This window comes from Falco biarmicus, chromosome 4 (assembly GCF_023638135.1).
Source record: "Falco biarmicus isolate bFalBia1 chromosome 4, bFalBia1.pri, whole genome shotgun sequence".
NCBI lineage: Eukaryota > Metazoa > Chordata > Aves > Falconiformes > Falconidae > Falco > Falco biarmicus.
The window spans coordinates 30,556,158-30,571,542 of record NC_079291.1 but is presented as its reverse complement, the minus strand read 5'-3'; the positions used below and the strand labels follow the sequence as shown (position 1 = coordinate 30,571,542).

Here is a 15,385-nt window from a genome sequence, read left to right as displayed (position 1 = left end):
ACAAAGAAGAACCATCATGTAGACCACCACCCCACAGGTAATACCATTTATACTCAAAGCAGTATATAGTGTCAGGAAGAGGCACCCTCTTCTCCATATAGGTAGGAAGGATTGCTGCCAGCTATGCTCAGCGAAGTTACAGACACACTAGCAGCCAGTGCCAAGTAAAAGTAAAAGAAAGGGGTTTTAACAAGGCAAAAGATGGTAAATTCTTCATGGGAAGGCAGGTATTCCTGCCATAAATATGCCTTTCCAGAGTTCCTGGTATCTCATCATCATCCCAAAGAAGGAAAAGAAAAAGGGAAGGAAGGAAAAAGAGGACGTAGATATCCAGAAAACCGATCCTTGAAGATGCCTCTGAGGGGGAAGGGTATCTGAAAATGCACAACCACATGGGTCTCATGTGAGCCATGAATAACACATTAGTACACTGGCAACTTCTGCTAGCCAAGTTTGTAGCTGTAAAATGATCAGAATCAGCAGAAGGTCCTTCCTCTCACCAGAGACCATTACTGAAGCCACCGGAAGAAACAGTGCTTGTCGCTTTCTTGCAGTGGTGGTTTCTGTGTCAGATGACACACTTTCATGGAACTAACAGTTCTGTAACAGAAGCTCACAAACAGTAGTGAGTAGCTATCACACAGCAGACAGCTATCTAAGTTGCGGCAGAAAGCACAAAAGCATAATGACAAGTAGGAGCACTTCATATAGCACCACGTACTGGGTTCTGAACCCTCAGGAAAAGCAGACACTGTGATACAGTCAATTATACAGCCAGTAGGAGACACCTAACCGAGCACGCCTTGGCGTGTAGGATGGTTGCCATTCTGGAAGGTGACATACCCTTGAAGGTTTCCCATAGCCACAGCACAAACCAGCAGAACATAGGTATTAAGATTTCTTCTGTAAAACTAAAAACCATAAGACTGAATGATGTAATGTGGGGGTACAACAAGATGATGCTCAATAGGACAAAAATATATTCTCCCCTTAAATATGCTTTCCTTTAAGTGTGGCATGAACTGTGAATAAAATGCTTGCCTAATGTTAATTTACATAGCTCAATTGTCCACTACAAAAATAAGTCATGTAATATCAACCTGAAAATATGGTATTTGAAGTCTTTTAAAGGGCACAGAATAGATAAGGCACAGATCTCAAACTGCAGATTTGGAGTGCCAACAGTGTCTATTCAAAACCCCATTAAAGATAATTAATTATGTTAGGTAAATGTCATGGGGTGTCCTAATTAGCTATGGAGGACTCATTATACTGCTTGCAAAAGCAGTAAAGAACATGTGCAGCTTCCCCTTCCTGAACTCAAGCAATGAAGCAAAAAGCAAATCCAAACTTCAATGAACAACATACAGTTTTTCATACAGAGCAGGCATAATAAAAACTAGTGTGGTTACTGAAGCGGATATATTGGATGCTGCCAAAGTGACAGATCACTAGATAAGTAAAGATCAAGTGAGGGATTAGCCTGATTTACCACCATGAAACATCTTCATTTTTACTTTAAGCTACATAAACTTTTTGTCATAACCAACAGCTGGAAAAGATTGTATTGGCTTTAGTAAAAACAAAAAAATGTGTTAATGTGACAAAATATGTATCTATGAAGAGACTGACTGGTCATTTACAGCACTTTTGCTCCAGTTATAAACACAAATAGTTAAACTTCGTGAATGTTCATTTGAATAAGCTACACCTTCATTTTCTACTCAAGCAGTTTTAGAGAAAGCTGCTTGGAATGGATCTTATTTTTTAAATAAATTATAAATAATCTTCTTTAATGACTTATGAAATTACTGAAGCCCTTATATACACAGAAACATGGAAACGCATTTACATGAAGGCTGCAGTATTGTTTCAGGTTTATAATTTTTTTTGTATGAAATAGTAGAGAGTATATGTTACATAAAATTAACATAAACGCTATAAAAACATACTTGAAGCAAAACGCTTCAAAATATTACCAATCTACTGGCTTTTCTTTTGAACAATCTATAAAGAAGAAAGGATAGCACTGATTAAAGAATACAAGGAGTCACCTTTATAAGGATGAGAGGGCAGCAGAGGGAGAGCACAGAAATAATTTTTTCACATTGTATTCTTGTTTAGTTTCCCCACAAGAAGCGTGATGGCTCAGTTCCCACCTTCACAAGAGCTGCTCTGTAATGATGGAGATATGTGGGGAAGGAAACACAAGCAAACTGGAGAGCTGAACCATGGGAGCAGGGTGCTGCTGTCTCCTTCTCTAGCTACATAAAGCAACATATTCTGCATAAGGTGTCCATCTGGCTTTCTCCTTGCCCACTGCAGAAGAATGTATTTAGTAAAGCAGCAAATAAATGGCAAGAAGATGAATATGTTTTTTTTAAAAATATAAATCAGCACTGGGTTTGATTTTTCTTTTCCTTTAAAGTTTACACAACCTCAGTACATCCAAAGGTCCTCTGAACTAAATAACTCTTAAATATTTGACTAATACCAAATGATACAGTTCAATAAATTGGTCTTTGTATTACAAAAAAGTATAGTCTACAGTTAAGTTCACGGAAAATGGAAATGAAAATGGATCTACTTTATCCAGTAATGACTGATAAACTGCCATTAAATATTGAGAACATACATGGTAAATAAATATGAAAAATACAGAGGAAAAAGGAAAATGCGATCAAAGTTAACATAGAACAATGAGTTTGCTGAGCTTTTTCCAAGTTGAATATTGAACCTTTTGTCAAGATATAATCAACATAATACAGTCATTGAGCTGATTCATGGCATTTACATCATTTTATGCTGGCTTTACTGGCTTCAGCAAGCTTGACTGACAGAAGTACATTCCTTGTTACAGAAAACATTTACAAAGATTATAATAATACAGCACATCCAAGCAGCTGGCAGCTGAATCAGCTTTCTACATCTCCTTATTGGCATTACCATTACGGGAATTTTTCTTTGACAGTCTCTACTATATAGATAATACATAAAATTACAGATAATACTTAACATTAAAAGAAGTCTGTACCGTAAAGCATTCATACAGTCTTTTAGAATTAGGAATTCAGTAACAATGGTGTAATGGGATCTATATTTAGATTGAGGGAAAAAAAAACCTTCATTTTTTTATGTAATTACTTTTGCATTTCTCAAAGATTGGAAGCTTCTCTTTTTTCCATTGATCTATCATTCAAGGTAAAGTATTAGTTCAATTCCTACTCATCAAGAGGTAAAATCATTGTTTAATTTTATTCATACTGTACTATGAAATCCCTCTTTTGCATACTGATATATTCTATTAACTTTTGGGGGGTCTTGTGAGTCATTTTGCTCATATGACAACTACAATAATAGTATTTGAGCTTTTAAAATTTATATTTAAATTGAATTGTTTTATCCAAGGAAAGATCACTTAAAATTAAATGAAAATTACTAGTACTTTTCCAAGAGCACAATAATACTAGTAAATTAAAAGAAAATGCTTTGATAATCACTGGGTTAACTCAAGAACTTCTCATCTAGATTTTACATTTGTGAAAAAATCTTAATGGCAGAATGAATTCTGTTTGCACAAAGTTTGTAAATATCCGATAGCTATCAGAAAGTGGACAAAATGGAGAAACTCCCTATTTTGAAAGTGGTTTTCCAGTTTATGTCAGATCACACTCCCATTTTCAAAGTTTCCCATAAACTTGAATAAGTTATAAATACTGTTCTGAAAGTATTAGCCCAAGTAATTTCTGAGATGAAACATTGTTTACAATAACTCAATAAAAGCTGGTGAAAAAATGGCATTTGTAAGCTAAGAGATGCTCATATTGGCAAACAGCTGAACAAATGATTGCTAGGAAATCAAGGACAGAGTTTCCCTTCCAAACTCCCAGCTTTGTAATAAAAAAACCTGAGAATCCTAAGAATTTCCAGGCTTTCCAGATGTATAAATGGAATTTTCTGTATTTCAGTTTTTGTTCATTGCCTGTTCTCTTTGCTGAACATCACTGAGAAAGTCTGGCTCCATCTTCTTCACTCCATCCCATCTGGCATTTATACACATTGCTATATCGCGCTGAGCCTTCTCTTCTCCAGGCCTAACAGTCCAAGCTCTCTCAGCATCTCCTTGTAGAACAGATGCTCCACTACCCTAATCATTGTCACGGCCCCTTGCTCAACCCTCTCCAGCATGACCACATTGTTCCTGCACAGGGGAGTCCAGAATTGGACCCAACACTCCAGATGTGACCTCACCAGTGCTGAGCAGAGGGAAAGGATCACTTCCCTCGACTTACTGGCAATGCTCTGACTACCATAGCCCAAGGGGCTGTTGACCTTTTACATAAGGGTGCACTGCCAGCTCCTGTTCAATTTGTTGTCCACCAGGACACCCCCAGGGCCTTTTCTGCAGAGCTGCTTTCCAGCTGATGGGCCCCCAGCCTGTAATGGTGCTTCTCAAGTGCAGGAGTTGCATTTCCCCTTGCTGAATCTCATGAGACTCCTGTTCACTTATTTTTCCAGCCTATCTAGGTCCTTTTGAACAGCAGCATAACCACCTGGTCTATCAACTACTCCTCTCAGTTTTACATCATCTGCAGACTTGCTGAGAGTGTGCTGTGTCCTATCATTGAGATCATTGGTGAAGATTTTAACCAGCATTAACCCCTAGGGTAAACATAGGGGCCACTACTGACTGGGCTCCAGCTGGGGTTTACTGTTTGAGCACAGTAATTCAACCATTTTTCAATCCACCTGTCTACTTTTCTAGTCTGTACTTCATCAGTTTGTCAATGTGTGTGTCATGGACCTAGTGGCAAAAGCCTTACTGAAATCAAGACAAACCATACCCTCTGCTCTCCTTTACTAAGCTAGTCATTTCACTGTAGAATGCTATCAGTTCAGTCAGGCATAATTTCCCCTTTGTAAATGCATGCCAACCATTCCCAGCCACCTACTTGTCTTCAGTATGTTTGGAAATCCTAAGCTTGAAAGCTAGGAGTGTGGAACCTCTAAAACTCCTACTCAAAAGAAGATTTTAAAAAAATTCTAGGCCTCCAGCTATGGAGATGAGAGCTCATTCCCTGTCAAAACCAGAACTTCTAATGTTTCCCAGCCTTATCTCCTTGATACATGCCTGAAAAATTCAGTCAGGCAGTTCTAGCAATGCATATAATGTGTAATATTTGTCCACTGTAATAGCCAGAAGCTTCAAACTTGTTGCATTCTTGGGGGTCTAGAGAAGCAGCATGCCGAATACCACAGCAATATCTGAGCTCTGTTTAAGCTTCCTCGCTTGTCTACAGTAACAGAGCTGATCTTGGCAAGGTCTAATTGACTCAAATCAGAAATTAAGCCAATACTGGATCATGTAACAACACATGAGCCACCAAAGTGAACAACTAGCCATTCACTCACCGTGCCCTAATATGGCATGGGTTTTGCTCTGTTTTTCTTAAATAGGAACCACACTTTTTTTCTCTGGAAAAATATTTTTAAGGCAAAGGGAAGTCCCTTTCTCTTCATCAGTTTCTGGGCTCTTACCCCTCAGTTCTCCACCAGGAATCACGCAAGAGTCCCCTGAATCAGTGCCTATCAGTTTACAATAACCATCAGTGTGCTCATTATACAGTACTTAAGAGTCCTTCCTTTCTACACTGTTTTTAGATTGAGTCAATCTACATAAAAACTAAATCTAGTCTTCAAGTTAAACTGCTAAGAAAACACTGTTTCCAGTACAGAAAAAGGTTAAAAAGCAGTTAAACAAAGTATTTATAAATTAATGGAATACCTCAATATCATATAATCACTATATCAATTTAGGCAACAAATTGTTATATGTAAAAGAGTAAAGAGACATGAAGAGTTAATATCTCATTTTCAGTCTGCTACTTAGATTACAAAGATGGAACATACTCAGAATTGAACTACTAATGAAAAAAAATTGTTCATTCCTTACAAAGCCATTCAAAATGAATCTGTTTGACTCTGTAATATACAAAACTTTTTATAAGGTTCTTTATTTGAAGAGAAGAAAAAGAAGGTAAATAATGCATAATGTAAGTATTCCAATGAACAAGCTAAAACAACTTGCCTAAGCACATCTTATTCATCCTAGAACTTTTCTTAAAGACATTTAAAACTATAGCACACAAGATTCTTAATTAGACTCAGGAATATGCAAACTGACAGCCACAAGGACAAACACATACCCTTAATCATTGATTCAGCTGCATGCAGATCCCGCTTGTAGGTCACCTAAAGGACAGACAAGCCTCATTAGATTTAAGACAGCAGGAAGGAATGTAAAAGCAATAAAACAATGTCCTGAAGGCAATTCTTTACATTTGAAATACCATAAACAAATGACATTGTCAATTTCTTAATTCTGGTAAAATATCACTGGCAAGTCATGAGAACAGAAGATATATAAAATACTTAGATCTGTTCAGAACTCATTTGAAACCTAAAACTATTTTTAACCCCTTGAAGAATCACAAAAACCTGATACTGCATTCTATTTTCACACATCCATCCTATGCTATAATTTTATTGTGAAATAGATTAATTTTTATAGGACTTGTGATCACATAAATGACAGCCAGGGAGAAGCCTCATTATTTCTTTTAGTAATATAGGTGTCATTTTTCAGTAGCACAAGACAATTGCTGTTAATGACAGTTCAATTAATCAGTGGTAGTCAGTGAAACTAGAGCAGGCTTTGTATGAGTTTTCAGAGGATTAAAAACCATTGAGATTTTCTTGAAGACATTAACCAGATCAAGTTAGATGGACAGTAAGATGCTGAATATTCACTTGGTACTTGCAAAAACCACCTTTCATATCTGCCTTTGTACCCTCATGGTGGTTGACAGTCCCAGTATTACGCTTTGCAAATAAAATAATGCAAAACTAAACATAGCATCTACCCAAGACATTATCAGCCTTTGCCAGCAACGTCTTCACAATGACATGCAGTGACATGAAGTGATATAAGAATCATTTCCAAATATTTGCCTTTGTTTTTACTGTGACTTCCTTTTACATAAAATAAAATATTACTGGATTTGCTGCTTTTGTTTCTCTAGGGTCAGAATAATTTTTTATTTCTTTCTGAAATGAACTGAATATAATTCCAAAATAGTGTTGCAAAGTAAATCTTCCAGCAGAAACATACCATTGTAAGTATTAGCATTTTAGTCTCCAAGTAAATGATTGTTTGATTTTAACAAGGATTCTTGTAACAGTTTTCCTTTCCATCTCACAAATTAAGCTGTGTACTGCAGTCAGAAACATATTAATAATATTACCTTTCCCATTAAGCATCATTTCTCCAAGGAATTATATTCTCTTAAAATTAAAAATCAACTTATTTCCCTACAGCTTGTCCTGCAGGAGAAGCAGCCAGAGAATGAATCTTGCCTGAGTTTACCTACCATTGGGAAGAACCAGTGTCTTGACTTTAAGGACAAAGAATTATTGAGTGACCCATTTTGTTGCAAAGTTTCTTTCCGATTACCTGTTTCTAGAGGTCTTTTATAGTGAACTTTCAGCAAACCTGTAACAATTACCATCTAAAAACCTTTCAAGAAACAAGGCTATCTAAGCTCTGTTAAAAGTGGTCTCACGTACTCTAAGGTTCATAATGTCTTTGACATGCAAAGGTATTTTAAATAGTCCAATTTTTAAAGTGTTACCTCACAAAGTAGGCCCAGTCTTCAAGCAAATAGCACAGAAGAATAAAAAGTTAAGAATGAACCTTTAAAATCTCTTCCAAAATTCTGAGCCAGATATCAGCAAATACTTTCTCTAGGGTGGTTTCCTACAGAAATAAGACATCTGAGGCCATATCACACTATCCATATATATTTCTTCCATAATCTTTGATCCTATAAGCTTTAGGAAAATAGTAGAGCTGACAGAGAGAAAAGCCCTGCCAGCTACCACAGGTGACCACCACTTACCAGTCAGGGAAGGAGGGATTCTCTGCACTTCTTTCAGTATTGAATAAGATGCTAAATTCAACTAAAGTTTCTCTTAAGGCATTGATATTCATAATCTTCCTGGATTTTCTTGTGTTGACTAAGAGGTGTTCTTGCAATTGAGATAAGACTTACTCAAAGAGCAGGCAACCATAACAGAGACACCCTTTCATTTAATTCTAACCATTGATTGCTTTAGTATGAATTTGTTTTAAACAACTTTAAACAATTTAGTCAACACAATAGTTAATCGTTCTGAGCAGCTATACACTAAAATGTATTTGCACTCTGGGCTCACCCCAGCCAGAACAATTCAGATCTAGCCAAATCAGCCAGGAAGAATACTTTTACTGCCACTCTATACCAGAAAGTAACACAGCATCCTCCACATTCTTGCAGCCCAAGTGAGGTGCAAAAATCACAGTGGTAAAGAATAAACAAAAAAAAATGACACACAGGAGTTCTCTCCCACTTTTCAGAAGAGAGATCTGTTTCATGCATTTCTGGGTTTGTTATATCATATTACTAAGCTAAATCTCTACGGACTTACAAAATTACAATTTAATGTTCTTTTTCATGCTGGCCTCTGAACCTTCTCTATTTTTCAACAGTTGCACAGACCTTGAGTCCAGATGTGACCATAGAATCCTACATGCACTTGTAATACCAGAACATCTCTTTCTAAATTCATGTTCTTGTTTCTTTATCCATGGCTGACATAAGGTATTTTTCCCCACAGTGCTAACTTGCTACCCTCTGTGATTCCTACACCACCTTCAATGTCACTGCCTTCCTAGAGCAATTCTCTAAATATGGCCTATAATTTTTTTTCTGAAAACGCTTCTTCATATTTGGCTACAATGAAAAGCATAACTTTCTTTTTAATTGTTTGCCGAGCAATCCTTAACAATAGGTTACTTCTGATCAATTTTTATTTACAAATCCTTAAATCTTTGTGATGTCTGCAAACTTTATCAGACAAATGCTAAATAGCTTAGTGACAATAACAGCTTCTGCAGAACTGCATGTGGTGAGAATTATCTTTTGCAATGTATCAGTTATACAATTTTTAATCTCTTTAATGAGGACTAGTGCAATTACAGGCATCCTATTTTTAATTAAAATGTCATATAGTAACAAGTCAAACTTCTGCTAACCATATATTGTATCAACACTACCACCTTTATCAGCCAAAACTATAACCTTGTAAAAAAGGCTTGAAATAAATTTCACAAAATAAGTAAAATCCATGTTGGTTGACATTCATTGTGATAGTCCCTGTAGTTCTGCCTGTAGCACTGCACTTTGTTTTGTTGATCAATATTGAACTCAGAGACTCCTAATTGCTCAGATTCTCTCTCTTCAGGTGACAATGTTAATTTCCATTTTGTCATCTTGAGCATCTAGTGTTCCAAAACTTTCTGAATATTGTTGCTGCAATCCAGAATATTGGTGGGCCAAACACTAAAACTTAATACAAATACTTCACTATCATGAAATATGAAACCATCATCTGCTTATTCAGCAAAGACAAAATACGCTTACTTATTAAACATTTCTCTACTTTTCTCTGTAATGAACAATCCATCTATTTAGTAAAGCCTCAAAATCATCAGACAACAGTTGGTTTGTTTTCCTGTGTGCCCTGCTCTCTCAGTTGTCAGACTGCAACTTTTCACTGCCTAGGAAGATGCTCTTCCCAGAGCCCCCTTAAAGCTTTATAAACACTTTTTCCCAATCTTCCCCATTTCCTGTCTGCATCTCTTCCCTCTGTCCACATATTTAGCCCACCAGCTCCCCTGCAAGCCTGGTTTGTATTGTTGTAGATAGCAAACTAGTTGCAAGTGTGCCTGAACCAAGGCTGCCCTACCAAAGTTAATTTAACCTGTGGTACGCTGCCTCAGCACTTTCTGTTCATCTGAAGCCAATTTATCCTCCAAGAGCAGCCCATCTTTCACACATCACACAAAGGGCAAGTGCATTTACTAATATGAGGGCACACAGGAACCCTTTGAACAGAAGGAACTGTGTGTAGCCAATGAGTAAGAAACTGCATACAGCTGCTGATGCAAAATTTTTCAGCTCATTCAGTGGTCAAAACTAGAATCTCACTTGTTGTGTTCCCCAAAATTATTCCTATTTAATATTTAAAAGTCTTCTGCAAACTGATTTAGCTTGATGAACATTTCAGATTTACAAAACTGTATGTTAAATGCAAAACATAACCCTTTATCAAACAAATACAATAAAGTTACGATCACACATACACAAAATGCACTGCATTTTAGTTTGACGTAGTATTTCCCTCTGTTATACTAAGGTATCATACAGATCTCCTTTGTATGGGATATTTTCAGGAGATTACGAAATAACCTGTTGGTTTTAGAAATGGTGAAGATTTTTTGCACTATCAGCATTAAGTCTTTAAATGGGTATTAATCTTTTAAAAATGTTCCTACAATGCAGTTTTCATTTGCGTTATACACACACATATACATTAGACACTAAAAATTACATTCTTACATGATTTTATACTTTATTTAAGAGGATATTGTCCCAGAACATTTAAGATCATTCTGTTTCAAAGGTGTAAAGCACTGAGAAATTGAAAATGGGGTGCTTTTTCTGTTTCTTTTTTGCCACCATGATCCTAATATCTTATAAATAGTTACATAAATATTTATAAGTTCTGTTATGAATGCAGGCATTATAAAACTGTTCCTGCCTGGTTGTTGTCACTACAAAGAATTATTTTAATTTTGTAATTTGTTACCAGAAAGAGAACAAACTTTCTCTTGCTTTAGGTCCAACAGTAAGTGACTTTGAAATGTTACTTTCTCTAATGCACTATAAATAAACAGTACTCAGGAAGAATTAAGAGTTAATTTAAGAAAAAAATATATATGCACACATAAGTAACTTCTTTCCACAGTTTTAAATGACTCCACAGAGTCATTTAATGTTATGTGGGTTGTGCACCTAATAAACAAATTGAATTCTTACAAGTATCAGATCTTCTCTCTAAAGATTTAAGGTCCACATTAAGATGAAACTGGTTTGTAATACTTGGGACTTTTATAACTGCTCTCCATCTGTTAATTGACTGCAGTTTTTCTGCTACACATCCTCTGAAACCTCAAGCGAACAATGATTATTTCTTTCAGTTCTCATTTATCTGGATGGAATATCCTTTTGCCTTGTGTTGAAAAAACAAGACTGGGGCCATTGGAAGCACATCAGTTCTTGGCATACGAAATATAATTTCTCTCAGCACTGAAAACCCTTACAGAAAAAAATCAACAATATATTACAAATTACATTATTATGACAGCTAAGGAAAGACAATTCTGCTTCTGAAAGGCGGTTAGTAACAAACAGCAACAGCTCCTAACCATTTTGTAGGAAAACATCACTTGAGAAAACTGGCAGTCTTCTGTACTTCTTCAGACTGTGCAGGCTGAGCACAAGCTTTCTCTTCTTCAGTGGTACTGCTCCACGCCACGTGCCAAACACCCTGCTACGGGGTGACCAATACCGGGGTGCTACACAAGCAGGAAGGAGCCATCTTCCTCTGTAGCCTCTAATCTGATAGAACTGTTCACTGTAGAAACAATTCTCGTTTATAGACCTCATCATTTTTTATGCCTTTGACTTTGAATGTCTTCACAAGCCACAGAAGACACCAATGACATTTAGCTACACAATAAGACAGGGAATAGGATATAAGAATGCGTAACTAATGACATGGCACCGCTATCTTTGTGTGTACTATATATAGCATATTTGCTGCTCTACACCACCTGCAGCACAATGTCTGCACATAAATGGGTGCTGTTGCTACTGTCACGCACTGCACAATACTGTCAACACTGAGGATGTGTGGTGGGTTGACCTTGGCTGGATCCCAGGTGCCCACCAAAGCCACTCTGCCACCCCCCTCCTCAGCTGGACAGGGGAGAGAAAATAAAACTAAAGGCTCACAGGTCAAGATAAGGAGAGGGAGAGATCATTCACCAACTACTATCATGGGCAAAACAGCCTCAGCTTGGGGAAATCAAGTTGATTTCAGTCAAAGCAGAGTAGGGTAATAAGAAATAAAAGCAAATCTTAAAATCCCTCTCCCCCATCACCCTCCCTTCTTCCCAGGCTCAGCGTCACTCCCGATTTTCTCCACCTCCTCCCCCAGAGAAGCACAGGGGCATAGGGAATGGCTGTTGCTGTCAGTTCATCACACATCTCTGCTGCTTCTTCCTCCTCAAACTCTTCCCTGTTCCTGTGTGGGGTCCCTCCCATAGGAGAGTCCTCGATGATCTTCTCCAACATGAGTCCTTCCCACAGGATGCAGTTCTTCACAAACTGCTCCAGCGTGGATCCCCTGCAGGATCACAAGCCCTGCCAGCAAACCTGCTCCAGCCTGGGCAACTCTCCATGGGGCCACAGGTCCTGCCAGGAGCTGCTCCAGTGCGGCTTCCCAGGGGGTCACAGCCTCCTTCAGGTGCATCCACCTGCCCTGGTGCAGGGTCCTCCATGGGCTGCAGGTGTAGATCTGCTCCATTGTTAACCTCCATGGGCTGCAGGTGTAGATCTGTTCCACCGTTAACCTCCATGGGCTGAGGGGCACAGCCTGCCTCTCCGTGAGCTTCATCAGGGGCTGCAGGGGAATCTCTGCTCTGGTGCCTGGAGCACCTCTGCCCCCTCCTTCTGCACCGACCTTGGTGTCTGCAGGGTTTTTGCTCTCACATACTCTCAACTCCTCTCTCCAGCTGCAGTTGTCCAGATCTTTTGTTCCTCCTTCTTAAATATGTTATCCCAGAGGCACTACCACTGTTGCTGATGGCCTTGGCCAGCAGCAGATCCATCTTGAAGCCATCTGGCATTGGCTCTATCGGACATAGGATAGAAGCTTTAAGCAGCTTCTCACAGAAGCTACCCCTGTAGCCCCCTGCTACCAAAACCTTGCCACACAAATGTAATACAGACTCTTTCACCTGGTCCACAGTATTTTCAGCTTTTGAACCTGAATCTCCTTGTCTATGATATTCTCCAGTATGCCAGCAGCTAAAAAGGTTTTCTGATCCATATCTGAGCACCTACGAAGAATTCACTCAAGTGTTATCATTTTCCATGTGTTTGCAGGCCTCTTTAAAGTCCAGTGCTACAATGGGTCCCACGTGCTAGAAAGTTAACAGCATCAAGATTTGGTTCACCAGCAATGCTGGAGTGGCACTAACACTTCAGCAATCCTCTTTTAAAACAGATGTGGCACAAGCTCAAGTCTGATGTGTAAGTGTGGACTGGTTACTGGTGCTGTTCCTCAGGTGCTGATACTGCAGACAACACTGTCTAATATCTTTATTAATAACCAGGGAAAGGGGAAATGCTCTCAGCAAATTAGTAGATGACAACAAATGGGGAAGTATTCAGTATGCTCAAGGGTCCAACACTCATTTAGACAGACCGTGAAAGGCTGGAGAGAGAGGCTGACAAAGTTGTGAGATGCAACAAACACAGCATCCTGCATCTGGGACAGAATAACCCTGTGCAGCAGGCCATACTGATGTCAAATAGAGAAAACTGCTTTGCAGAAAAGGACCTTCTGGACAAGCTGAGTATGAGTCAGCAGTGCGGAAAAGCAGTCCAACTAACTGTGCTGTATTAGTAAGGAAGTAGACTTCATTAAAGGGAATACAGGGATTATTCCCCTGTATTCAGCACTTTTGAGAACACACCAGAGTACTGTTTACAGTTTGGGGTTCACAGTATAACGCAATGACAAACAGAAGGAAGCCCAGCAGAAAGTTGCTAAGACAGTGTGAGAGAACTTGGCTTGTTCAGCCCAAAGAACAGAAGATGAAGGGTGGGGAAGGGTCACAATTAATGGCCATAGAGAAAAATAAACTGGACTTCTCTTGCAGATCTTTCTGCTGCCCTTTCATACTTTCTCAGTGCAAGAGGCAGCAACAGAAATGTTGACCAAATATTATGAAAAAGGTCTCCTCCATACAGGGGAGGGATATGCATTGGAATTGTTTTCCCAAGCCAGTCTGAAATCTCCATTTTTGTTTCATCTGCTGGCCATCACTAGTATCTACAAATAGTAAAGAACTAAATAAACATTATGAAGAACTGAACAAACATGATGGGTGTATTTTGTTACCCTTCATGTAAGCACCATGCTTTGCAACAAGAACAACGAAACCATCCAAAAAGTGATGTAAGGTAAATATGCATGACATAATCTGTCTCTTAGACTGAATAGGAAAACAGCCAATATGCTGTTTCAGAAAGACTATGTCGCCAGAAAGATATTGAAAGAAGCTGCTGTATGCAACCAACATATAAGTAAATTTTGCTGCTAAATTGCACAGGAAATTTGCACTGCAGATTCAGGAAATTACCTTTCTGCATAAGATTTACTGTCATATTATTAGGAGTCATGTCCCATTGTTGGAAATTTACTGTCAAAGACAGATGGAGTGATCTGAGCTGCTTCTAGATCCTTCAACATGGTAATGAATAAAATAAAAAAAAAAAAAAAAGAAACACTTAAAAATTGCATGACAACAGCTACTGAGAAAGAATAATGTCCCACCATCCAAAATAATGAAATGGGATACTTTTAAGCAGCAGGGATGTATCCTTTGGTACCTATATACACACCTGCTTTGTCAGTCATCAGAAACCTACAGATTATCAGACAAGGTAAATGATGTTTAAAAAGTTTTGAAAGATTGTTTGAAGAGGTCTTAAACATTACAAAGTTACTGAATGTCATGAACTGCTCTAAAAATCAACCATTGTTGGCCAGGTATTTGGCTTTAGAGAATTTTTCCTCATAGGAAAAGTGGAGGAAAGGAAAATAAACAAAAGATATAGAAACAGCAGGAGAAAGCTCATCTCATAAAAATAATGTTCTTGGTTTTAGAAATTATAGATTTATACTTTAACAGATTCTCAGGCTATTCAACTACCCAGTTGGTTTCCCTACTTCCAGATAAATGCTCTCGTCTTTGATTATCTCAGGTAATATCTGCCCAACTCTGTCCACAACTATGAGCTCAAAAAAAAGGTCATGATAATCCAAAACCCATTCTGAAATTGGGAAAAGCCTAACTATTATAACTCACAACACATCTGAATTTTTACAGTAATATGCAAATTTAATTTTAAAAGATATATTAAAAATAGATATTATTATTGCCTTTACCTTCCAGAGGTCAGCTGTTCCTTCAACAAGTTTGGCATTTGTTTTACAGTATTTCAAAGCCAGATGCAAACATTCAGTTCCATAATCCAGGTCATAGTTTGTGCACTGCAGTAATTGAAAAAGAATAAATATTCTTTATTAGTCTTAAAGAAATCATATGTTTAAGTAATAATGTGTGTTTTCTTTCATTAATTAAACCTTA

The 15,385-nt window shown here is 37.9% G+C and overlaps 1 protein-coding gene across 2 annotated transcripts in view; it reads right to left on the bottom strand.

The window, feature by feature from the left end:
• The window catches only part of CRPPA (CDP-L-ribitol pyrophosphorylase A), a 125,724-nt gene that overhangs the window by 66,555 nt on the left and 43,784 nt on the right, over positions 1-15,385 (bottom strand). For both annotated transcript variants that reach the window (XM_056334914.1, XM_056334915.1), the window contains exons 4-5: positions 15,184-15,288; positions 6,207-6,252 (exon numbers count right to left, since the gene is read on the bottom strand). In XM_056334914.1, the coding sequence (XP_056190889.1) occupies positions 6,207-6,252; positions 15,184-15,288 (151 nt within the window). The remainder of the gene's footprint in view (positions 1-6,206; positions 6,253-15,183; positions 15,289-15,385) is intronic.